This window comes from Coloeus monedula, assembly GCF_965178545.1.
Source record: "Coloeus monedula genome assembly, chromosome: 3".
Taxonomy (NCBI): Eukaryota; Metazoa; Chordata; class Aves; order Passeriformes; family Corvidae; genus Coloeus; species Coloeus monedula.
In genome coordinates, this window is record NC_138783.1 from 116,308,825 (window position 1) to 116,336,058 (window position 27,234).

Sequence of the window (27,234 nt, forward strand, 5' to 3'; positions counted from 1 at the left end):
TACTGAACTCCTTTGTCATTCCATCCTTTGACCTCCCTGCTCCAGCTTCTGGGACCCTCTGCTTCCAAGGAAGGAGGCACATTTTTTCCTAAGCAATTGTGATGTTTTAGGAGCACAGAAAAGGCACGACCCTTCAGCTCCTGGCCAAAGCATCGCTGAATGTAGCAGCAATTAAGGAAAACGATCATTTCCTTAAGCCTTTCAAAGACAGTGTTGGTTTAATTGCTTTCGTGTTTACTATTTGGCTCAGTGATGTTGCGTTTTCATGGGAAAAAAAAATAGTTAACTGCTTCACTGAACTCACAGAAACGTAAGGCTTGTCCTTCGAAACATTTATAACTTGGCCTCTATAACAAATAGAAAAGTCACATCCCAGATGACAAATCTTACATTTCTGTTCAAAATGACAAAGGCTCGAAGCAGTCAGACAAAAGGCCATCAGAAATTGTTTTTAATTTCTTGATGTGCTAACATTTTGCTCAAGCCTCATTTTTGGAAACTACTAGAACGACTTTGCTGAACCCTTCCGAAATAATTCTGCTTGAGGCAAGCAATCAAAATAACAAATTTCAGCCCAAGCCATTGGATTTTGGCAAGGTTGTGTACAACTGAAAAGGGAGCTTTTAGCCAGCAGAGTTCAGCAGCTGTTAATCGGCCCTGCCACCAGTCCAGATTGCAATAAACAAAGTAAGTGCATATAATACCAGTGAAGGAATGTAAACTAAATGAAATAAAAGTTATGGATAGCTGGAAAATCGTTAAAAGGGATCAAAACCAGAGAGTGAATGTTACTCTGCTGGTGTTTTGAGAGTTGCCAATGATTTCTTGAAGATTTAAGCACAGGAAAAAAATTGAAAACAGTCGAGTCACTTAAAATGATTACATGGAAGACAAAAATTAATCTGAGTAGTCCTTTACACATTCTATGGTGAGGATTTCTCTCACATTTATCTCTGCTACTCATTTAAAAATTCTCTAGAAAACATTTTCCCTTGTGTGAATTTAAACCCTGACAGGCACCTTTTAAGGTCTGTCTGGATTTACAGACATGTCAGATTGTCAATAAAGCTGATCAGAAACAGCATCTGGGCTGACACACGCAGCTGGCCAACCTCAGATCATCTCTCCAGCCTGTATTTTCTGGTCTAGAGAGACCCATTCTTCCTCACCCTGTTTCTGAGGATTACAAGGACATGAGCTTACAAGCATCTAGAAGGACTAAACCTTTCATGCATTTCCTCTGCTTCAGGAAACACAGGCTGGGTCGGTGCAAGGAAGGACCTAAGTTGGGATTCACATCCCTCACTGCCTCCAAAGTGCTGGCATGTGCAGAATGCACAGGACACAGCACAGCCCACTCCCTGTTCCACTAAAACCCACCTAACTATCTTTACTGCTCAAATTTTAGATCTGCATGTAAACAGAACCAATTTTTTTCTTTCTCCTCTTTTGTCAGGAAACCCAATTATTTCCTTCCTTCCTTCCTTCCTTCCTTCCTTCCTTCCTTCCTTCCTTCCTTCCTTCCGAATTCCTTCCTTCCTTCCTCCCTTCCTTCCTTCCTTCCTCCCTTCCTTCCTTCCTTCCTTCCTTCCTTCCTTCCTTCCTTCCTTCCTTCCTTCCTTCCTTCCTTCCTTCCTTCCTTCCTTCCTTCCTTCCTTCCTTCCTTCCTTCCTTCCCAGAAAGACAACAACTAAAAGCCTTCTTGTTTCTAATTCTGCTCCTTTAAAAACTGTTCTGTCTCTTACTCGTGTTTCTCTTCTTTCAGGTGACTCCTCACCGGGCCCTTGTTTAAACCTAGTCTTGGTAATGTTTTGTGAGACTGGAGAAAAATGAAAAAGTTCAGCTGAGGGTCACCATGACCTCTAGTTAGAGCATTAGTCAGGAACCTTCTTTTTGGCAAATGAATATTTTTTACTAATGACCCAGACTGCAAATTTGCCTGGGAAAATAGGAGGGAAAATTAGGCAGTTAGAGGGAGAAGCAGCACTTGACCCCCAGCTGTGCTGAGGAGACACAAAATTCTCGGGGGGGGGGGGGGGGGGGGAAGAAAGAATGAGAGGTGAGACACAAGAAATGAGGGAGACAGGAGAGACAGGAAGAGAGGCAGAGAAGACCCTACTTGTGGAAAAGATGAAAGGAAAACCACAGGTTTTATGAAGAAAGTAAGAAATAACTAACTTGATCCATCGTGGAAGCCTGGCCTGCCTGGTAGGAAGGACCAGGAGTTTGGATTCACCCCGGAGCATCCCACTGCACCACTCCTTGTTGCTTGTGACAAGGAGTCACAGGGGCAGTAAAATATCAACTTATACAAGCCAGTGACTGGTTAAGACCTTCAATATCATGAGTGAATGTGTCTTGGGCCTTGAAAAAACCAGCAGTAACCACTTCCAGAAGAGCTCTGCCAATGGGCACCGAGGATCTGAGTGTTTTCTAGTGCTTACCTTAATCTGTGCAGCCTCTCCTGACTAGCAAAAAGCAAAACTTCCTTTTTTTTTTAACCAAATCGATCAGTTTTTCTCCTGAAACATCTCAATGGTGGGGGCAGAACACCCTGCAGTTTTTTGAACTGCCTGGACTGAAAAGTCCACATTGCTTTTTGTTTTGTTTTCTGGCATGCTTGGCCAAGCTTATCAAGTGTTTTGTCACATTCAGACAGCATCACTTACAACAACAAAAGGTATCTCTGACACCAGCAAAGGAGCTGGCAGCTCTGGGCTGCATCACTCCCTATCTCAGCAATTACACTGAAATAAACAAAAGTAAACTCAGCCTTTTGCTGGCAGGCCAGAAACCCCACAAACACACAGCAGAAGAGAAGCAGCTGCTCTCTAACTCAGCTCAGGTTAATTGTTGGTTTTTCTACTCTGCAAGTTCAGTCAAGAAATTCAGCCCCAAATACGCATCACAGTACTACAGAGTCCTGCAGAAAACTACTTACAGCCACAGAAAATCACTGTGATGTCCAAAGAGTTGTGGGAAGCTCGAAGGGTCAAATTCATGGTAGTTATAAAACATTTCCATGCCAAGTTTCAAGTACATTTGGATCTATTTATAGTTATAGAAATTTATAGAAAACAGTAACTTCTTAGTGGTCTCACATAGTACCCACTCAAAAATAATGGCAGTTGTGGATGTGCTTATATTTAATTTCATTTAAACTTGAAACTTAGAACTGAACTGAGCTGGAATTACAAGCTCACACAAACAGATATGTGGGGAGAAACTACAAAGAAGCACTGGTATCCCTTGATGCAGCTTTCTTCACTGGCTTTTTTTGTGTCCATCATCTTCTACTGCAAGAAGAAAAAGAACAGTAAAAGGAAAGAAATAAGTATTCTAATACCAACCCAGTCTGGACTTCAGCCAGTCCACCATGTAATAGCAAAAATGCTAATGTTAGCTGCAGTAATCTTCTTAAGATGATGAATAGAGACCAAATAGCTACACCAATTCTGCTGCATCTGAGAACAGCTTCTAGACTCTGTTGTTCCCAAGGTTTGCCCGTGGCACAGGGAGGAATGGGGGGAATTGCCAAAAATTACATTTTCTTTTTGATGTTCTTCCATACTGGAACGGTTCTGAGCTGAGGGACCTCCAGAGGATGCCATCCCATGACTTAAGTCTTTTGCTCTTTATTTCTGTGGTCCCTCCTGTGAAAACCATAAATATTTAAACAAGAATTGTGACCCTTTTCTCTGGCACAGGGAAAAGCTTCAAAGAGGTCCAGCAGTCAGAGCAGACAACGTCCACCAAACCTCCCACACCTGGTCTCGCTGGGAAAATGACACAGGAATATATGCTATTGTTTATGGATCATTAATCTCCAAACTTCTTCCCACTGGGGTCTAGAAAAGCCATTTCTTTCTCTTTAATTTGACAGAGGAAGGAATTTAAGCCAAAGAAGTTTGTCTGAGACGAGACCAAGTGGTGCTGATGGAGGGAATGATTGACTGGCAAAGCCCACGTCTTGCCCTCTGCTGACAGCATCCATCATCCTTTGACAGAAAAGATCCAAACCTACACTTCTTCCATTTGTCTTCTTCCTTCTTGGCTAAAATAAACCAGGGATTCTTTTTCCCCCAGTTTCTCCACATCTTTGCCTGCCAGAGGCAGACCTCACACGAGAGACACAGAGCTCTCACCAGAGACATAGAGTTTTGTTGGGAACAGATCCACTGGAAAGGTCACCAAGAAATTTCTGCCAGTGACAAATACAGCTGCCTGCTTGATGAATACAATCATTAGGGGAGACCACAATGCACGTTTTCTGCTAGGAATTATTCTGCTGGCTGCTAGACCCAGAGGTGGCTGCTTCAGGACACCAAAGAGCCTTGGATCCAGCTCTGTCTCAATGTCCTTCCCTCAGTGGGTTCTGTCCCCTGGTTATTTGAGGTGAAAAGAAGGAGGTTATCTGATCCTCACCTGTGCTGTATGACCCTGGATAAGCCAGGATGGGGGTTTATGTGCTCCCAACATTCCCCAGGATGGGCCCCAAATGCAACTGGAGGTTTGGAATATACACAGGTGTATCCACATCTTCCCTCAAAGGTACCACACCTGATAACCTACACTCAGCTCTGAAATCAAAGGCCACAAGAATAAACAATTCTTCAGGCTTAATTAATCTCACCTCTCCCATCCTTCTGTTTGGTTCTGTTACACAACAAAGGATGTAGCCCAGAATTTTCTCTGCAGCTAATCCCTGTTGCCCAGAATTATCTCCATGGCAAATCCCTGTTTCCTGTCAGACACCTGGGTCAGAAACTCTGCAGTGTCTGTAGGCCCTGTAAACTACATTTTAGGCGTCTGTCAGTAAACAGATCTTTAACTTAGATTAGGAGCTGCAGGGATAGTTACTGTTGGATCAGCACAGGCACATAATGAATTCCAAAATCCTGCAATAACGTGTTGTGTTCCTGGCTATTAGCCTGGGTTTTAATTAGTTTGAGCTAATGAATATATTTGTACATGTCCTTTTTTATTGGCAGCTTTTACAGGAGTAGCAAATTGGTCACTGTGGAGTGCCAGTGTTTCACTAAAACCTAAGGAATAATTAATGCTTTCTCCACCTAGAGTCAACCAGCAGTCTCAGGGGGTTTTAGGTATAAATTAGAATGAAAGATGAGATACTCAAAATACAGTTAGAGAACTCATTCATCAACGGCGATTAAATAATGTCACTGTGAGACCCTGGAGAAGTGCTGAGAGCTGATTTCCAGCTCTGGAATACCCACATCATCTCCCAGGAGCTGCCAGAGCACCCTGCCCCACTTTTTTTACACTATGACTTTCAAAATGCCTTTTCCATATCCGGTGCTATCCAACTTTCTTCTGTTCTTGGAAATTCCTCCTTGGAAAATATGTATTTTTCTCAGTCTTTCCTACTCATAACCCACTGTGGGCTGGGGGAAAAATGAACCAATACTAAGAGTGCTTGGCTAAAGCAAATGCTTCCATCAAATCCAGTATCCTGGCTAACAAAATCCTCAAGCCAGAAAATATTTTGATGTTTTCACATCCATATTTCCACTGAGAAAATGGCTGTGAGAGCTGGCATGAGGTGGTCAGGATAAGTCAAACCTGAATAAGGATAGAGCTGCTTGAGATGGATTTAAGGAGAAATTAAATGTCCAGGTCCAAACCAGACATTCTGAAATACCCTGCTGAGCATCCACTTAACTCCAGAGATAGACAAAGAATTATTTTATTTATTATTTATTATATAATTTTTATTATTTTTAATGTTAGTATTACCCACAAATTCCTCAGCCTTGAGAGAGCTAAGCAAATTAGAAGCCTAAATCAGATTAAGATCTATGAACACCAGGCTCTCCAGAGGAGCTCATTCTGATAAGCACCACGTCACAAAAAACCACATTTTTCTCTGTTGAGAACAAACAGAGCTCTAGGTCTCTCCCAGAGATGTGCACCCAGAGAGCCAGACATGAAGAATTTCACCCCAAACTTAGAGAGAGAGGCAGAGAACCCAAGACACGTGTGGGGCTGACTTTGAGACACCCCTCTCTTCCCTCGGACAGGTGACCTAAGCATTTTACATAAGGTCCTGAAATAATCTCTGAGCACGGGGACTGAAGGTGAAGTGTTGTGCTGGTTCCTGATGCAGCATCTAATTCCTTCCTGCAGCCCTGACTGCTTTTTGTTCTGGCCACCAGTTCAGCAAAGGAGCACATTTTCATCATGTCTGTAACACTCCTGCTGTTCTAAATTCTGGTGCCTGCTTACACAAGGGAGCCTGATAACACCAAATTACAAGCTAATTTTGGAGCATCGAGCTAAGTGCCGCAAGACAGCTGTGTGCTACAAATTAAAATCTTAAAAACCTTCAGAAAAAACCCGAATGATTAATCATTTGCCGAATTTCTAACGGAGCAACTCGTAAGTAGAAAAGTATTTTCATTCCATTTACAAACCCAAGTCAGAAGGAAACAAAAGCCTGTGGTGTGAAGTAAAGCAGGTCTGTGTACAGTCGTGCGTGTACAGTCAAAAAGAAAAGTGATGTTTCCACAACAGTAAATCCTGGTAACCACTGTTGGGCATTGATTGTGTTCCTCTTTCATTTTTCACTTCCACGAAATTAAAAAAACATGCTGCTCAGCTATATGCACCTCTTGTAGCCTTTTAATCATCTGTTGTTAGTGTCAGGGAATGTGGAGAGAGGAATCTCCAAGTTGTGCCAGTCTGCCCAGCTCCATGGATTCCCAATGTAAATATTCCATCTCCCACATCCCATTGACTCTGATCCTGACACACCCCAAACCATCCCTGATGATGCAGGGGCAGATTCATTTCAGAGGAAATTTTATAGGGTTATTGAGGGGCTGGCTTGAGCTGTGTCCTCCCTTTGGGTCACCACCAGCACCAAAGCAGAACTAAAGGCTCCTTCTCCCAGGAGAGCCCATTTTCCAGGCAGTGCACATTTGTGGCAGCCAGCCAGTTATGTGCCAGTCATGGAAAGAAGGCTCCTTCTCCCTGGTGCACAGTCAGGCAGCTCACTGATAATTACAGACTGATTTCCAGAAGAAATATGGCACTTGTCAAAGGCATCATTTCAATTCTGTCTTTCCTCATTAACACTTGATGGGAACTCCAGTGTATTTATGACTCATCCAAAAGGCAAAATCCACCAGCATCACCACAGCTTTATTTTCTTTCATTTAATTTGATTTTTTCTTCATTTCTAATCACTTTTTTTTTTCCCCCTAATGATCTTGGCTAATTTTCCAGCCAGTTTCTCAGGAAGGAGATGGGCTACCACTACCTTTCAGGTGCTCAAATACCCACTTACTAAGACACCTCATGATGATTTCCTTGGGCTGCTCCTGATCTCAACACTGCAGGAATGCTGCAGTTCTGCTGACTTCTACCTCCTGCAAAGGAGCAGACTGTGAGGGACCATACAGAAATATATATAACTCCTATACATGTGTTCATCTCTCACATTTTTAGAAATGCAGCCGGATTTTTGGATGCACTCGGTTTGAGAACATCGCATCCACGCAGGCACACAAGCTTCCCGAGCTGTGTGCAGGCACTGTGTGCAAAACAAAGGTCCCACAAATTAATCAAGTTGTTCTCCTAGCAAGCTGGAAAGAAAGAGGTGGACCAGGGCAAGAATTGTTATTGTTATCTCTATTTTTAAATACTTGGAAGACACTCAGTTACTATGGTGGTGAGGACCATATAAGTACCTAGACAGATTCATTGGTGGCAGGAGTATTAAGTGTGAAGATTCTCCATGTCAAAGGTACCAGTTAATAGGAGCTTTTCCCTCTATGGGGAAAAAAAAAAAAAAAAAAAGATAAATCTCTTTTGAAATAATTTCCCCATTTTTTAAGCCTTTAATGAGCAGGTTTAAAAAGCTGAAATTGTTATTCTATGCTTTTGCTGTTCGGCTCTGTATTTTTTTTCCTTGTGGGACTTCTGCACTAAAAAAAGAAAAAAGAAACCCAAAATGTGCAAGAAAAAGCTGCATAATTAACATTATATAGCAACATACAGACAGACATCCTTCATGTGGATAGTGCTATATTTTTTGTGTGGGAAGATGGACTTATTTGGGAGTCACGAGAGTGGTTAGAAATGATACACAAAATGAAAACTTGTGGGGAATTCCAGAGCCAAGACACAGGCCAGACTACAAGAGCACAGCTGTTAATTGATGAAACGTTTAATAAAATCCTTTTTTTTTTAAGATGCTTCTGCCTAAACATTTAAAAAACGAAAGCTCCTCATTAGCAGATGAGGTGAAGCTGTAATGCACAGTGTCAAAGCCAACTTGTCAGATAACAGAAAAATAAGAACAATATCTACTCTTTTAGAAGTATTTCTTCAGTTTAGTTCAGATACATTGATTAAACTCCTCCAGAGGCTCCTCTCCATGAAACCAGATGTTCACTGCACATGGACAGGCACACAGGTGAAGTTTCAGTGCAGAAGGTGCCCACATTATCTCAAACACACATAAAAAACATCACTTTAGAAGTTTTTGTTTCTGAATCAACACCAAAAATTGTGTGTCAGAGAATGTTTGTGAACAGTCCTTCATTGCCATCACTGCCCCAAATAAAGAAGCACACAGTATCCCTCTGGAGAGGACTCATGCTCATCCCTGGCCTCCAGAAATGGAAATTCACCTAGGAGAGGAAATAAAGTTCATGTATAATTCCCTTCTCTTCCTTTCAGCATCCTCTCTAGGGAAGATCTGTGAACAATCCCAGAGCCTTGTTATTAAAGGCTCAATCTGCCTTCAGCTGAGCCCTGCTGGCTGCCTGCAGGGACGGGCACATTCCTTGATTCCACACACCAGGCTGGGCAAAGGAAGAGGAGGGGACCTGAGACATCTTTGGTTTGGTTCTGGGCAAACTTTCTGTGCAGCTGTCCCCAGGCAAGTTCCTAAACTGAAACTCAGCAGTTTCCTGCAGTGTCTTTGCCATGTCTTGAGATGGGATTCATCTAGAACTGTTCACTTGGGACTTTTTCTCCTCTCATCTGATCCACCCTCAGCTACAGATCAGAGTGTTGAGTTCTCACAGGATTTTTACACCTTCCTCTGAGCCTGAGTGATCTGTACATGACCGAACACAACTTATGTAACCATGCTGAGGGTTCAGACACTTTTGTATTTAGGCTCTGTGAAGGTGTTATGGTATTTGGTGGATGCAGACTTGTCTGGGAATGTTGCTGAGGCACAGACTTTTTATTTTAAGAGATGTGGGATGAGGTACAACAAATCATTCTCATTTCACTTCCCAAATCCCCACTAGTACTGGCTAGACTGGATGAGATAGGACAGAATTTGGCTTTGGATATAGGCTGAAAGTAGAATGAGAGAGACTGCATTACTGGGAGATCATATCCCTTGAAGCACCACTTAAAAGGGATGAGAGAACTTTCACCATAGTGAAAAGAGACAACAAGACAAGCTAATTTCTGTGCCCACTCTCAACCTATCACCCAGGAAAACTCAATATTATACCTTCATCCAGTACTCCCCATCCTAACTTCTGATTAGTGCTGTGGAGGTGAAATATCAGAGAGCAGCAGTTTGAAAGGGTTAGGGTGGTTTTTTTTACATTGATTCAGCAGTTGCTTGCAATACTTAAGATTCATCTTTTGCTGCACAAGCAATGTTTTGTGGGAAAGAAAATGTATGAGCATTGCAATGCAGCAGTTCAGGCTCTGTCCCTTCCTTGGAATAAAAAATGTGACCTCCAGGCCCAGGAAGATACAGCAAACTATGTTCCATGAGGCTCTTTGAATATTTATACAAATTACCCTCGTGTGTTCCCCTCCCTTCCTCAAAATCGTTTTTTCCACCAGTAAGTTTATTTGCAGGGCTGTTCCCAAAACCAGCACATTTTTTACGCAGTCATTGGAGAATATTAGTGGAAAATTAATTTTGAGTTCTTAAAGAGATATTTATATTAGCCCATAGTACAATAAAGATCCTGGCCTCTAGCCAGGAACTGAAGCTCTATTAAGCTAAGCACTCTCTACATAAATAACGATGAAGATTATTATTCACTCTGTCGGATCTGGCAAGATTTCTTTTTTTATTCCTGAGTGCAGTGAGCAGAATTTCCCAAATTTCTTGAGCAGAGGAAGTGGGTGAATGGACTGTTGATAATACTGCAAGATGCCTACCCCTCTACCAGGAAAGCTTACTAGAGAGAGATCTCTATTCTCTCACACGGGATTGCTTTACAATTATTTACCATTACCCTAAATGTTTTCTAGAAGCATTCAGACTGAAGTGACTCCATTTTAGATGCAAAATATAAGAATTTACTTTATTAACTCTACTGTTTCTTCATCTTTATGTACAGGCATCCCATGGACAGGATGAAACACAGAATATTTATTCATGTATAATTTTCTGAACGTCCCAAAGCAGAGCTCATACACTGACAAGTGTTTGGGAATGAAAAGAAACTGAAAATACAACTGACCATCTTGCTGTGATCGGATTAATCCACCATGACATCTCAGTTCATGAAAAACCCACTCATTTTCATTTCACTCAGAGCCAGGAAGGCATAGAATTCATCCCATGAAAACACTTATTTTGTTATTATAAATATTCATGTTACTGAATGATAAATCTCATCTTCCAAGAAAAATTAATAATACCAATTAATAATCACATGCTTTATGTATTTTGAGAAGAAAGGGCGAGATCTATTAATAGGAAAAAAAGTGATTCTAAATTTGAAGATAGAAATAATTGGTTCTGATGCAATTGTTTCCCTGGCAGTTGTGCTGGGCTATTAAGGAGTAGATTGCATGAGAGCAGCTTGCAAATTGCACCACAAGAAAAAACACAACACAGGGCAATGTGAAACACAAGAAGTGACAAGTGTTAACCTACAAAGGAACTTTGTGACATTGCCAAGGTCACAGAGAAGAATCATTTATTCACTAATAGCCAGGGGGGAACATTCTGTTTTCATATTTGCATCTGCAAATACGATTGTCCCGACTAATCAAACCAGGTGAGCATAAAGGAAATTACAGCTTCTTATCCCACACTGAGCTGTGTGGGAATAGTAGTGCTGTCTTCCCTTTGGATTTTCTTCCACAGAGAACAGCGTTTATGTAACAGGTTTACAAGCTAAGTTTGCAGTTTCACAAATACGTATCTCTTGGGTTTCAGGAAGACTGAGGTCCTTCAAGGTCCCTGTGAGGTTATGGGTTCAATACTGGGCCCAGATTGTTTAACTTGTTCATCAGTGACTTGGATGAAGGGGCAGAACCTCCTCAGCAAGTTTGATGATAACACAGAGCTTGGAGGAGCAGCTGATCCCCGTGAGGGCTGTGCAGCCCTTCAGAGGGATCTCAGTAGGTTGGAGGGATGGGCAGAGAACTGTCTGAAATTCAGCAAGGGCAAATACAGGCTCCTGCACCTGGGAATAAATAACACAGCACAGGCTGGGGGTGACCTGCTGGAGAAGGATCTGGGAGTCCTGAGGGACAATGAGCTGTCCCCAAGCCAGCAGAGTGTCCTGGGGGACAGGAATGCCAATGGGATCCTGGGGTGCACTGGGAAGAGCATTCCCAGCAGGTCAGGGTTATCCTGCCCCTGTGCCCAGCCCTGGGGGCACCTCTGGGGTGCCGTGCCCAGCTCTGGCTCCTCAGCCCAGCAGGGCCAGGGAGCTCCTGGAGCGGGGCCGGCGGAGGCTGCGCAGCTGAGGAAGGGCCTGGAGCAGCTCCGTGCCCAGCACAGGCTGAGGGAGCCGGGGCTGCTCAGCCTCGAGAGGAGCCCCAGCTGAGAGGGGCCCTCAGCCCTGGGTGTCCCTGGCTGCAGGGAGGGCTCAGGGCAGGGCCCGGGCTCTGCTCCGGGGCCCAGCAGCGGCCCCAGAGCCACGGGCAGGGCCTGAGCCCGGCAATTGCCCTGCACAGGAGGCAGAACTGCTGCCCTGGGCAGGGCCAGCCCTGAGCAGATTGGCCACAGAGGCTCTGGGCTCTCCTCCCTGGGGACATTCCAGAGCCATCTGGACACAGCCCTGTGCTCTGGGAGCAGGGAGGTGGCACCAGATGTCCCCCTGTGGTCCCTTCCATCCTCATCCATCCTGTGTGTGCAGCAGCACAGCCCCTGCTGCTGATGGGAGGTTTGCTAAGAGCTGCCACTGCTGCTCTGGGGTAGGAGCTAAATAAAATTAAGGATGGACTGTTCCTGTCTAAGGAGGGTCAAACAAGAAAATGCATTTGTGTCTACCCAAACTATCCCTGCTATAAAAAGGAATCCTCAGAGACTGAATTTCCCTGAGTGCTGCATGGTGACAGCAAGGCCATAGATGTCTTCAAAGAGGGAGACTGCTGATTGCCATGGTCATTATTTTATTTTCCTCAGTTTCAACCTAACCTAGAGGCAGGCCCAAAATTCATTTTCTACTGCAATGCACGAACAAAGCTCAACCCCACAGTGTCTCTCTGTGTGAATCAAACCCTGAGAAAAGCCAAGCATCTTTATTTGTTGTTTGGGCCAGTTTTCAGCAGCTTTTCCTAATCTGTAAACAGAGCAAAGACAGCAACCAGACCAGTTTGCCTTTGCAAACATTGTCAGAGCATGACTTCTCTTTCTTTTGCTTTCTTTTTATAAGATGAAAGAGTTTGTTTGCTTCTCCACCCTCCCTCCTTTTCCACAAGAGGGAAACAAGAGGGAAAGTTTCCTTTTGACAGGGAAACAAACACTTGAAGAAGAGGCTAATAACATTTAAGACATGGACATATTGCAGACTTCTGGCCAAAAAACTGTGGAACAGAGGATTTATATTGTGTATGTAGGTTTACAGCACACCCCAATTTTCAGAGCAATAAATCACTGCCTGGGTTCTAACCACACAGAGCTAATAAGGACAAAGAGTTACACATTTCTGCCTCTTTGATTTAGCATTCAATTTCAGGTTCAAAGTTCTGATTCTGCTTTATTTTTATGCAAGCATGTGGGCTGGGGAGATCAGAGGACTCTATTCCATCTCCCCTGCTGCTCCTGTGTTTTATGTAGGTGACAGCTTTTCTGCTATAATTTCATTACAAAAAATAATTGGTATCTCTTTGCCCAAGATTAACTGTGCATCTGCCTGTTTGTTACACATAAAATTATGCCACAACTAGAACCATATATATTTTTGAATTAATGATGTAGCCCTTGCTCACTCAAAATCCCCACTAAGAAAAAAAAAATTGCTTTTAAAAAGGCTGCAGGATCAGTAAATCTAAGCTAAACTTGACAACAGGACTATTTTATTTGGGAAGAAATTTTTATTTGGGAAAGAAATTCAAGGCAAATGAGCTGAGTTCATAATGTGCTCAAACAGAAAAGAGAAAAAACATGCTCCCCATGCTGCCCGAATGGCTGACATAATTTTGCTTGCTTTCCTTCCCTGTTAACTTGAAAATGCAAATTGCTTTGCTGTCAGGGTACATTTGTTCCCACTAATTCAAGACACTATAACAAGCCAAAATATTTATTTGGTTTTTTTTTTTCCACTCCAATTTGTGTTTTCTCATAGTGGGAGCATCATCTATGGATTTCATTTACTGAAACATTATGCAAACAGCCCTTACGGGAAAGTCACCTCCCTGTAACAGGAAAACTATCCATAAAGAAGACTCTTAATGCTCTAGGATGTGTTGCTTCAAAGGGCCCAAAAATTCTACTCTGACCAACGTAAAAGGCCAAGACACACATCCAAAATAATTGCTCAAATGACCCATTTGGAAAAGCCTTGGCTTTTCAGAGAAGGGACTCGGATTCTTCCTGCTGTTCAGGGGATGGGATGGACACAGAACACATTCTTTTAATTAGAACTGGATGAGCAAACAGAAGCAGAGAGCACATTTTATAGTTCAAGCCTCTTTCTGATGCTCTCTCTATTTTAGCTGGGTATATTAAAAAAAAAAATCAAAATTGTTTAATCTTTTCCTTTGAAAAATGTTTCTGATGGTAACCAGATTTTAATCAATTATCATTTGTGTGAAAAGCATTTCTGCTCCTATAGGAAATAAAACAAGATTTCTGCTTAAAAAAAACCCCCAAACAATTACTGTTTTTCTGAAAATTCAGTTTTGCATTCTTCTGGGGAAAAAAAAAAATCAACATTTTTTAATTAGAATTGTTTGTGCCCCTTGAAGGTCTGAAATTGGTTTCTGCCAGCCCCTTTATTAAGGTCTGAAAAAGGACCATGAGTCACCCCTTGGAGGAGTGGAAATGAGTCCAGCCTCACTCCAATGACGAAATTCAGAGCCTCTTTGCCATCTGGTCCTTCCATGGGAGCTGCTCCATCCATAGCTTCTCTCTAGCAACACTCAAATAAGCTCTAAACAAGTGGATTCTAACTTTGGTATTTTAGTTCTGGGCCTAAAATTACGTGGGATTAATCACACTGCAGAAACTCTATCAGCAAATCCATTTCTCTTCACCTTCCTCATTCATGGAGCAGCTCATAATACCTCACCTTGTTTTTTGGTGTCCTTTTCACACATATCTAATCTTGTTTTAGTCTCATTTGTCTCTGCTCTGACTTCTTTGAAGTCCTTAAGTTTACCACTTACACACTCAGAAGAGAGACTCTACTTTAGCAAAGGGCTTAAACATACAAGTAAAAAGAAAACAAACCCTCTGAAGTCCTTCCAGTTTCTCAAACACAATCAGAAGGTAATTTATGACACCAAAGCCTTCACTACGGATATCTGTCATTAGAGTAAAAAGTATTTTGGCTCCATTTTACTCAGTATTCTCCATCCAGAAATAAAGTCAACCCTTACCATTCTCACCAGACGTCTTGTCTTTCCCATTTGTAGCTCCGGTTCCTTGTCTCTGTTAGGGGGAAAAAAACACAAAAAAAGAGGTTAGAACACACTTGAACATGCATTTTCCCCTTGGAATTCCTGGTAATTACAGCCTGATTTCTCCTCAGTATGTTGGATTATCCATTCACCCTCATGCAATGTTGTTTTGAGACGCTGCCAGTGACACAGGAATGTTTAGTTCCATTTAAAGGTTGGACTCAGTGATCCTGGAGTTCTTTTCCAATATAAAAGGCTCTGATTTAGGTCCAGCTGCATCACTACGTGTGCCCCTGGATGTAATTATAGCAATGAGTGATATATATGTGTGTAATCAGGTTCCCAGCAGTGAAAGGGAATGAGAGCTACAATGCAGCATTTCATTTCTTCAGCTCCCTGCTGTGCCTCCCCTTCCATGACGCAGGAGGACTACAGGGAAGTCATGAGGTTTTGCAGGGACAAAATTACAAGGGTCAAAGCCCAGCCTGAAGTAAATGTGGCCAATGACATAAAAAAGACACAATAACAATGTTCCTAGAAATACATTAGCAACAAAAGGAGGGCTAGGGAGAATCTCCATCCTGACTTGACTTTGGCTAGAAGATCCATTTTCTGCTTTGGCCACAAGAGAAGATGGAACTTCCCATTTTAACTCACTGTCCAAGGAAAAGCCTCCTGAATTTCCATGAAAAAGAACTGATTTAAATCACTCTGCCAACTAACAGGAGGCAAAACACCAGGGCAGTCGAAATAGTCACAGTGGCAGAGTACTGGAGTGGTCTCAATAGTAGGGGACTTTCTGGCTTAGGAATGGTCACTTTATGAAAATTATTCTGCATCCCCCAGAGAAAGCACCTCAAGGTGGATTAAGGTACTTCAGCCTATGGCAAAATTTACATTCCTTATGCAAAATTATTCATACTTGTGTGTGTTACTGAAATAGAACTGAAGAAATCGTCCTCTAGGGTTGTCCACGTAAAAATCTGGGAGTATAAAACTCAGAGAATAAATCCAGCTGCACTCAGCCATCAGAGGCAGCACATCCTCAAGCACCAGGGAAGTGAACAGGTACAGGAGCACTGCAAACCAAATGGTTTTTACCAGCATCTGGACAGTCATGTGGATTCTCCTATGAAAATGCATACAGCCATACACTTGTCTGAAGGCATTTTCTTTAAAATTTCTGGTTAAAACCTTCTCTGCTTTGGCTTCTGTCTTTTGCCTTCCCAAGCAGTGGTATTTCCAAGGTGTATTTTGTATATAGAGCTAATAATGAGGTAAGTACAAAATCTTCATGTGTGCTCTTAGCTCTGATATGGACAATGAAAATACTTTTTTTTCTCCCTGGCGCCTCAGAGCCAAGACAGAAACCTGGCCAATAACAGAGAATGGGATTCTAAAGGGATAAACACCTTTGACAAAAGCATAAGTTACCAACAGCCAGAAATCAAAAAATCCACCCAACAAGCAGTTTTGCCTTGTGCCTTTATTTAAAGTTTGGTTAATACTTCCATGTTTCTATTCTAAACAGCATTTTAAAGAAGATTTTATTGTGTTCATTTACAAAATAACTTATTTTTTCTATCAATAAAAAAGGTACCCATATTCCTTTTTCCTCCCCTGCATATTTTTAAATGCTTTTTCAAGTTGTCTTATTTCCTGAGCATTTCAGGCTGTGCTACTTAGGCTTTATGAAAGCTTCTCTTTCCTCCCTAGGCTATACCTGTCAGGTTCAGTCTGCTTATGATGGAGTGCTGGAATATGGATTCACACATTTATTTCGTGTCTCGAGATTTCCCCTCGGGGAGAGCAGAATGTTGTCAAAGAAAAAGAATAAAAACTTGGGTTTGGTAAATGAAGGTTTTTCTATTCATGAGGTCATGGTATTTTTCTTTAAGTCTGAAATCAGTTGCAATATTCTGCAGCCATTTTTTTGATTGGTGACCACTGGACTTAAACAGACGAAACCTGAAAGTCTGCCAAACCAGCTTCTAAGAGCTTTTCCTTTAGTTATAGACGTATTTTGATCTACAAGTCCTGTGCTTTCTTCCAAGTGACTGCAATGGATTTGAAAGTGAGAATCAGCTTCTCATCAACAAGGTACTGAAACTCTGGAAAAAGCCAGATACAATGGGATCATCCTCCTGCAAAGCCTTTAGTCTTATTTCAATACATCCAGTGGACCTACTTTTCAAAACATTTTCAAGGTGTTGGTATTATTAGCAGCTGGAATTTCTTTCTTCTTTCATCACCTTTCATGATGCTACTGCAGGTTGCAGAACAAAGCTGAGTTTTTTTAACGTGGTTCAGAGAAAAAGGGGACTAAACACGAGGAGGAGTTGCTGGGGGTATTTTCAAGAAGCAATGGATGAAATGCTGGTATAGCAGATATTGTCCATAGATAAAACAGATGGAATTAAAATCACTGAAATACAGGAAAAGTAGTATTAATTTCTGGGATCTGATAGGCTGAAGAGCCCCAGCTCCCTCAGCCTTTCTACATGAGAAGATTCCCATTCCCTATAACTTGCAGCCAGCTCCCTTCATTCAGAGATTGCTTCTGAAATTCCACAGTATTTTTAAGGCAAGCACCAGGACAGAAGCATTGAATAAACTTTCCACCAGGCATCAAAGAAACATCAGAGCTAAAATGAACATGAGTGCAGACCCATAACGATTATACAGTAAAACATGATAAACAGTTTTGTTGCTATGTTGCGTAGGAGGAAACAGAGTTTATGACTGCTTCGGGCTATATTAATTTTTAACTCCGTGGTTTTACAAAACACCAAAGGCATATAATTAAAAATGTCTCCGAAAATCAAAGTGACTCCCAATTTGTCAGCAGAGGAAGTAAAAAAGACTTCTGCCATATGCTCAAAAATCCCAGCAAGAACAGAACAGGTTTGCTTTCCTGTTAAATTCTCAGAGCTATATGCAGAGGCCAGTTAACGTGGTATGAAAATCTGTACTAAATTAGTCCCCAAGGCGAGCAAACTAAGGTTAAAAGTGAACTTGCAGCCAGGAGGACATTTCAAAAAGAATGTTAAATTACTGCAGCAGCTTTTCTACTCATTCTTCTAGGCCCTGTTGCACCCCCAAGCCTAATTTTTGCCTTTAATCTTACATTCTGTACTTGTCTTGAAATAGCCTGACCTTTTCAGCTATGCTTTTAATTAGCACCTCAGTGTTAGGGATTGCAGCCAGGTGTTGATTACAGAATTTTTGGGGGCAGAAGGGTTGCTTGTTTTATAGTGAGCCACAGAAAGTCCAAGATCAGGGACATGAAACTGCCAGAACGTTCTGAAAAATGGGCTCTTGCAGATAATAACATCATCCTGATGCTTTGCCTCAGTGCAGGGTCAACAAGGTACACAGAGCTGTATCCCAGGAAAGCAGTGGCTGCAGATTTTCAACAGGATGTGTTTCTACATAAAAGAATGGGGAAAAAGAAGATCCAAGAGCGGAATTAAAAGAATAGAAACAGGTGGAAAGTTTCTGTAAAGTGAGCAGCAGCAAAAGTCAGCGTAGACTGACAGGGGCGACACATATGAAATGTTATTAGGATGTTCTGTATTGGCAAGAAGGACAGCAGGGAATTTTTGCTTTGTTTTGCTATGCTAAGATGTGACAGGAGGAAACACACATTGGTACTAAGCAACACAAAAAAAGCTGTGGCTCTGCCAGCACGGTGCCAAGCAAGCCTTCCCTCTGCACCACCACCCATTCTCCATACAAAGATTTCCCTCTAAGAAATTGAATCAAACACAACTATTTCATAAGGACCTTATTTTTTTTAGTCTTCTGCTTTAATTAAAAAAAAAACTCAGCTGTTTCAGCCTTAACGTGAAAAAAAAGTACTGAAAAAATACATTTCAAAGATTTATGAAGTTCATGATCTTTCTGCAAATAAAAATGTCGCTGAAAATATCTGCTTAGGGACTCGTGATGTTTTCCGAGCAAAGAAAGCTTCCTAATCACAGCAGAATAATCAGGAGATACATCAGAATCTAAATGAAGATCCAAAATTTAAGCAGGGGCAAGAACCAAGCAGCTATGACCTGGGATGAGTGGGTCCACTCTGCAGAACTTGGGATTTCAATAGGATTATTTAGGTTAAGTTCTCCTTTTCTGGAGATTTCTGTGTCACTACCTCTTTCTGACGTCATGTACCAACTTGAAACTATGGCACTCAGCATTTCACATGCTGATGTGTGAAAAACATTTCTCTTAGCCACAACACAGTAATAATTTGGTTTAAAAAATGGACAAAATAAATGACAATGCTTAAAATAAAAAGAGCAGGAAAAGCAATGTTGCTGTGATAAAAAGCTTTTTGTTTGCTGAAGCTGCAAGGGCCTCTAAGTAATGGGACTGGAATTTTAGCACCACTGTATTTTTCAGAATTATATATCAGAAAGCATGGAAATGAACAGCTGGGAGAGATAAAGTGCACTGCTGGAGAGCCAGCCACAACTTCTATCATTTCACTCATTTCCTTCTAATTATTTCTTCTCCAAACTGGTCTGCAGCACAGATGGCAAATCCCAAACCAACTTTGTGACGTACAGGTTCACTCACATCAGTCACCTAAAGAACATCTGCAGACAGAGCTGAAGAACCCCAGACAGAAGCTTGGATAAAGGAATGAAAATTGCACAAGAAACGACACAAATAAACCTTCCTCACTCGTCTACTTGTGCCTCCTTTACGAGCTCCTCCACTCTTCCACCACATCTTTATAGACATGGTACTGAATATTTATGAGATGAAAGTGTCCTTCAAAGGCCACATTTAAGGGAATTGCTCCAGGTACAGAAGATCTAGCCAGGAGTTTGTTGGAATGACGGATAAATCTGATAACATGTCTTACTGCTGTCTTACTTTGTGAGAAATCGCAGACTGCATTTCTTGAGCAACCTGACAGAAACAAAAATTATTTATCAACTTCTTCACCTACGGATCCCCTCCTCCCTGCATGCTCCTCTACTCCGAGGGAGTTCTCCACAGCCAGTTTTCTGTCTGTTCTGTATTGCCAGGGCAGCACAATGTTGCCAGAGGAAGAGCACCAGAATCCATCTTTCCATTCTGGCTGTCAAAGCTAAATGATCCCTGGCACTTCGACAATTCCTGTAATTATCCTCGTGGGTCAGACAGTTTTCTACTTGACTGGCTCCGGATTGTCCCTAATTTTATTAAGGCTTTCCTATAGCTATTTTAATAAATTAGAACTACACAGGTGGGCTGAGATGAGCCAATGGGACTCAAACTGCAGTGGCTAAAAGCTGACAGAGGGACAACGGGTTTTTGTGACTTTTTTAGTCACTGAAGGCACATGGTCATGCACACGAATGCACACTGTCATCCTGGAAACCACAGAATTATCTGTCCAAAATTGACAAGTTTCTGATAACTACAAATGGTGTTGTTTGCAGTGTGGTCACTGCCCATGTGAAACACACATTTTTATTTACCTGTCTACACAAAATGCACACAGAGTGCCTTAATCAAAGGGTTGCTCACAGGCTTAGGGCATTTGCTTCAGTTTAAGACATGTGATTTGTTCACTTTTGTCCAGACAGAACTTCTGGCTTGAGGTAAATCCTCAGAACAGGAATTTCTCAGCGCACACAGACAGCAGGAGGCCCTTCAGCACTGAGCACACTTAGAATCATGGAATGGCTTGGGTTGGAAGGGAGCTTAAAGCCCATCCACCCCTGCCATGGGCAGGGACACCTCCCACTGTGCCAGGCTGCTCCAAGCCCCAATGTCCAGCCTGGCCTTGGGCACTGCCAGGGATCCAGGGGCAGCCCCAGCTGCTCTGGGCACCCTGTGCCAGGGCCTGCCCACCCTGCCAGGGAACAATTCCTGCCCAATCTCCCATCCAGCCCTGCCCTCTGGCACTGGGAAGCCATTCCCTGGCTCCTGGCCCTCCATGCCTTGGGAATTGTCTCTCTCCAGCTTTCCTGCAGCTCCTTCAGGCCCTGCAAGGCCACCCTGAGCTCAGCCCAAAGCTTCTCCTCTCCAGGCTGAACAATCCCAGCTCTCGCAGCCTTTCCTCCCAGCAGAGCTGCTCCATCCCTCTGCTCATCCTGCTGCCTCCTCTGGCCTCTCTCCAGCAGCTCCATGTCCTTCCTGTGCCCGGACCCCAGGGCTGGAGGCAGCTCCCAGGATAAATTAGGAGGCATCTGATGAAAATGGACTGAGGGAATCACTGTCTGGGATGGAACCTACTTACAGTGCTGATTTTAAATATTCTAATAGCATAGAAAAGAACTTTAGCTGTGCCCCACTTTTGCTGATGCTGGGCTGTAATTTATAAATCAGCACAGTGAGAACCTGCTGATTTTGTATTCAGATTCCATATAATGTTCTAAACGGAATATTTACACCAACACCAAATGTAATCAACGTAATTAGCACAAACAGTAGCTTGCTTAATATTTAGGTTATTAGCATATTTTGAATTAAAACATTATTTCTCCAAAGACATTGTAATCACTTTTTTTTTTTTCAGAGGCAGGGATTAATGGAATCTTTGAAGTTAATTTTGAAAGCAGCTGCAAAAATGTGTTTCCCAAATCCTGTTAATTACCATGCCAGCCATAAGAAGTAATCCCTTTTTTTTTCCTGCAGGAAATGGAAGATTTGATCCAGCATGGTTTATTTACAGGGCTAACTCAGACATGGACAAGTAATTGTCTTCAACTCAGCAGAATTACTTTTAAGAGTGGAACTGGAACCTCAGTGTGGCACTGTGGAATTTCCCTAAACTGCGTGTTGGGATTTGTTTAGCAAAGGGCAAAGAGAGTAAAATCAGCTACAGAAAAAACCTTCTCACACCACTTGCCAAAAAATGACCTCAATTCTCATTTGGACATGGGTGATCCAGCCCATATCCCAGTGACGCTGAGGTTTCCTCTTTATCCATTTCCAAGGTGACCTAAGAAGAATATTCGATTACATAAAAATTGATTAAGCTAGATGGCATAAACAAAAAGTAACTGTGGTTCTTACAGTGGACTCAGCCTTTTTTTTCTCCTATTATTTCTTATCTATTGGTAGCACCAGACCTGGCATTACAGATTCAGAAAGGGCATTTTTGGGCAGGAAACCTGCCTTAAGAACTCCTACTTCCCATTAGAGCCCAATCCAGCCACACCTTCCCATCCCCAAGGCCTCGTTTCTTTGGAAACAATTGTTTGCAAGGTCACACGGAAAATAGGAACAATAAAATTATTCAAGTTAAAAATAACCCTTCAGCAGAGCTGTGTTGAAAACAATCATTGAAATGATCCAGCTAAAAAAAAAAAATACATATTTCAGCTGTTTCTGTTGATCATTTCAGTCGTGTAGTTGATGTCTCTGATCCACAAACAGTTGTACCAGGGCAACCTAAATTCTAAACCTTGGACCTCTGTCTGGGAAATACAGGCAGGGCACCTGATTAGGAGCAAGAGAACCTTAGGGATCTGGAAACATCATTTGGATTCAGGCAATATCCTGGGTATCCTTTAATATCAGCATCCCCAATAGGAAGAGTGTCCTAAGCCAGTTACAGGGTCCCTGCCTATGCATAATATAACAGATTATGGATGGTGGTGGTGTAGCAAAAAATTTACTTTATATTTCATTCTTCCAAGCCCTTGTGAAGTTTTGGGTAACGCAATTTGCTGAGCTCTAAACCCAGCTGTAATTGAGTTAGAGGTTGTCTTCAAGGGACAGCTTGGATTATTCACAGCAAAAATCTGCGCTGACAAATTGCTTCATCTCTGATCATATTGGCTATCATTATTAAAACAGGCTGCTTCTTCCCAGACTGCAAAAATTCTCCTGGTTGTTTTTTTTTTGCGTTGGCACGTTTTTATTTCCAGTTGTGCAATTAAAAATAATCTGTTCTTATTTCCCTGCTGTTTCCCTACATATTTCAGAGGTAAACAGGTATTACCACAGTCAGTTAGGCTGCTCTAGTAACTGGGCCAGCCAGGATTTTCCAAAAATATTAATTATGGCAGTTTCAAGCCACCATGCAAAGGAACTTTCTGCCTTCAGCCTTGGGCAAAGCCTTTGATTTTCAAGACAAGAGCAAGACCAAGTGGCAGGGATGTTTCTGCATCACTTACTCTGCTGCTCCACCCACCCCAGGCAGCCCGTCTGGTCGCAGGGAGTGACTCGGAGCAGCCCCACAGCCATCTGTCTGCAGGGATGACATGAACTTCTCCAGGGTCATTCCAGCGGCAGGGAATCACTGGACTGCGAGTGTGCCACAGCCTTGGTAGCACAGCCTTGCCCAGGGGCTGCACAGCCAGGCGATGCAAACCTGGCATCCCTGGCTCCGTGCCACGGGCACATCCCTGCCAGGGGGACCCAGAATCAGCCCTCGACATGGGGCATCGCTCAGCAGAGGATTTGTCCTGCATTGTCCCAATCTGGATCAGGAATGACCTGCTGAGGGCTTTAGGGGAACTGCTTTGTTAGGGGGGGGATGTGGTTCAGAGCAGAGCTCTTGGCACTGGGAGGAAAAACCACAGCCAAGGGATTAGAAACAACCCTGCCGCAGTGAAAGGAAAATGGGCAGGGTGAGGCACAAGGTCACCTTGATCACCAGGAATCAGGACAGCAATCAAATAAGCTCACACGTAGCAAGCAGAAGACAAGTCAGGTCACTACCTCTGTCCAAGAGATGGACAGAAAATCGGGATTTCCACAAATCAGAAACTCCCAGGACTCTGCAGCTGCTCGGGGAAATTGTTGCTGCGATCCATTTCATTGCCAACAGCAGAAGGGAAGATAAAGCAATTTTCACAGGAAAGCTGTAAGAGTTACCAGGCTCCCTGGCCCCAGCAGAGACACACCAGGTTACCTGTCCCAAGACTAAATCCTTCCCTGGGAGGGTGGGCAGGCCCTGGCACAGGGTGCCCAGAGCAGCTGGGGCTGCCCCTGGATCCCTGGAAGTGCCCAAGGCCAGGTTGGACACTGGGGCTTGGAAAAACCTGGGACAGTGGAAGGTGTCCCTGCCCATGGCAGGGGTGGAACAAGATCTTTAATGACCTTTCCACCCCAAACCATTCGGTGGTTCTATGAACTGTGTTTCCCAATTCAAGTTCAATGAAAACTTTCAAGTTTCTCCAAGTAGTCCTCTTCCATTCCCTCTGTCTTCAGTCTCACATTATGAACCAGGCTCCATTCTGCACTTTGTGCCTTGCAGATGGAGCAAAAGAAAAAACATTACCCATCTAAACATTTCCAGCTTATTCACAAATGAACATGGCAAAACATCCTGCAATGCCATTAAAAATGGACCTTAGGTGCTCCTACAAGAAAAGTCATGCATTTGGTAATAGTCTCACTTATTTATCCCGTGATTACAGAGAAAATAGTTTCCTTAGAAGTTTCATGCAGAAAACAGATTTAGATCCAGCTGTGCTACCTGACACACTGCAGTCAAACAAAAACATCTATTAAAGACTGACATGGCATGACTGCAAAAGCTGTTACTAGAATTCAGGTATTTGCAGCTTGGGTTCTCTCCAATTCATAACATTAAGGACAATCCTTTGGTACCAATGTTCCCACACCTGCAGATCCATCCCCTAAGTCCAATTCCAGGATGGAAGCGCATGAAGCTTTTGATCCACACAAGGAATATGAAGTGGTGCTCAGAACAAAAGCCTTGTGAGAAAGAGAGGAGCTCCTGTCATCTATCCTGAGAGGTTCATTCAGCTTGGTTTGGGTGTTAGTGCTCTCCAGTAGCTTGCAAAATATGCTGAAGGAAAGAAGTGATAACTAGCCAAGTCTGACTGGCAAATTAAAATTGGCATCAAGCTGGCCTGCCTTAGGCATTTGGCTGCCCTGCTTAAACTGCAGCACATGTGTGCTGGCACATGCACTCTGAAGCGTGCCAAGCCAACAATATGTTTGCTCTCTTCCAGGGGTGTGGATCTGACAGCTCTGACTGGAGCAGTGATATGTGTGAAGCAGCCATGAAGCCACATGGCTCATTTTCCCCCCCATGTCATCTGCCCACCCAGCCATCCTTCCTCCTCCTTCCTTCCCATCAACGTAATGCTTCTAATTTTCGGCAGTTTATCTTCTGCCTTCCTCGACCTCACATTTTATAAGTACTCTTTTGGAATTCCAAGAAACAGATTTCCATGTCATTCAGATTTCCTCATGGAACACCACAAGAAAAAGTTCAAATAAAAGTCATTCTTCAGAGCATTTCCATTAGAGTTAAAATTACGTGCTTAAGAGTCAACGTGCAGAGTGCTCAGTATTTTAATACAAGAATAATTTAGTGCTGGTTATTGCAAAGAGAAGCCTATTTCCTCCAAGGGAAAAAGAGAAAGAAAAATCCCCAAGAGAAAAAAAGAACCCAATTTCTTGACACATTAAGGCTAGACAATGAAAATCACTAAAATTCAGATGAAGAACACACCTGTGATTTTTATGAGGATTATTTTTCTGCCTCTTTACCTCTCACCTAAACTTGGACTTTAGCCTTTTAAAACGTGTTTTCTTATTTCTCTAGGCATTACAGCCTGATACTCACCTGATCAACTCCACCTCACCCTACTGCCTGGTGAGGCAACCATTTCATGGGGAAATGCTATGATGTCTGTGAAAACCATTCTCACAAATCACTGGTCTTCCTTCACGTCCTGAGTGTCACTAGGAAAATGTCTAATATCATCAAAATCCTAAGAAATCAAGTATGTCCTCAGATGTATTAATTTTTGCTTCATCTGCTTAGTTACACACTTGCATTTTGAGGAAAAGGCTGTTGAGATCATGGCACCTGATGGGTAACAAGGCTTATTTTGTTGGCCACAGTGGACACATGGAGATGCAAATCATGCCCAGATACTAGCAATGGGTGCTGTCTGCTTCCCAACACTCTGCCCAGGGATTTTGAAGCTGTGCACATCCCAAGTTTTCTTTTAAGATCTCTTGCACCCCCTGATTCACTCCAGAAGAGCCTGCAAACTCTTGTCAAGCTGATTTAGCATGACAGGCATTTGTCCCATTTCCAAGGATAGCCCTAATAAGTGACAGCTTGGGCATTGCTGACCAGTGCTTCATCGTTCCCAGACCAGGTGTACCCCAAATCCCTACAGCTACATCCCCACCAGCGTGTGCAGCCAGCCAGGATCCCCACATGGATCTGTCTCCTTCACTTTCAGGAGACTCCTGCTGTGCAGCAATCCAACATGACCTCCCACAGCCCTGCACGCCCTTTCCAAGTTTAAATCATCATAACCTGACCACACTTCAGGTTTCTCTGGTTCTGCTGCTGCAGCTTTCCAGGTCTGCTGGCACCATCCAGCAGCTGTGGCCCCACAACCCACGAAGAATACAACTGCCAACCAAGGAACACCACTTAAGGCTGGTGACAAAGCAGCTCAGTCCTTTCTGTCAGGCATTTGGACACTAAAATTCAATGTTAAAGACATTAAATACACACCTGCAGACTTCCTGGCAGTGTTAGTCTGTGTTTCCAAGATATGATGCCCTCCTACCTGGTGCCACCCTTCTCACCAGCTCTTTGTCTCAGTCCACGGATCTCTGAGGTCTCCAAGGTCAGACAGAAGGAGACCAGATTTTGCAGGTTTTTTTCCTTTCTTCTTTCTCCTTTTGTTTCTTACTTTCATCTTTCACAAAAGAGCTCCCTAACATCATTCTGTCTACTGTTACAGCACTCACAGTGTCAGCTACACCACTGGTTAAGGTCGTATTTCATGCACTCTAGACTAAGGTGATAATGCAAGAACATTCAGTGTCTGTAAAGCAATACTTTTCTCTTTAAGAGGAAAGACAGTTCAGCTGAAACTAATATACAAGTCATGTAGGCAGACAATTTTCATTTTGTCTCTGACTAAACTTGTGCTTCTCCCCCCAAATTTCATGCTAGTGCATCTATAAGGCTTTATACCTCTTGGTATGAATTGATGAGATGAGACAGCACCAGCCCAAGACCTGGTCTGCGTGACACTTGCCCAATTTACCTCTAAGTAGCCTTAGTGTGGTCTCTGAGGAGGCAGACATGGAGAATGGGGATAAACTGTGACCCAAATCCTGTCATTTATAATGTTTCACAATTGGTTTCCTTTGCAGTTGCTTGCCCTTTATTTTCCTAATAAGACAAATGCATATAGTCTGTCTTCTACCTCTTTCTGTAAGAGAGATTGTCCTCCAGTTTTAATTCAGTAAACCAAAGTTTAAAAAGGATTATTTATGATTTGACCTAGTTTACAGATATCTACCATACTTTATTTATTTAGAAACCCAATATCCAAACAACTAAAGAAACAGAACATCTTTCTTTAGAAAGAGAGGGAATGTATGTTTTTCATCTTCATGAGAAGATCCTGTGCCTTACAAAGGACGTGGTACATGGCTCAGGGAATTTAGGGCTCTGTTGCA

General features: G+C 42.7%; 1 protein-coding gene across 1 annotated transcript in view; it reads right to left on the bottom strand.

Annotated features, from left to right (window-relative positions):
• PCP4 (Purkinje cell protein 4) overlaps positions 1–27,234 on the bottom strand; it is a 47,137-nt gene that overhangs the window by 14,243 nt on the left and 5,660 nt on the right. Inside the window, exon 2 of the mRNA XM_082277376.1 lies at positions 14,791–14,842. Within this exon, the coding sequence (XP_082133502.1) occupies positions 14,791–14,842 (52 nt within the window). The remainder of the gene's footprint in view (positions 1–14,790; positions 14,843–27,234) is intronic.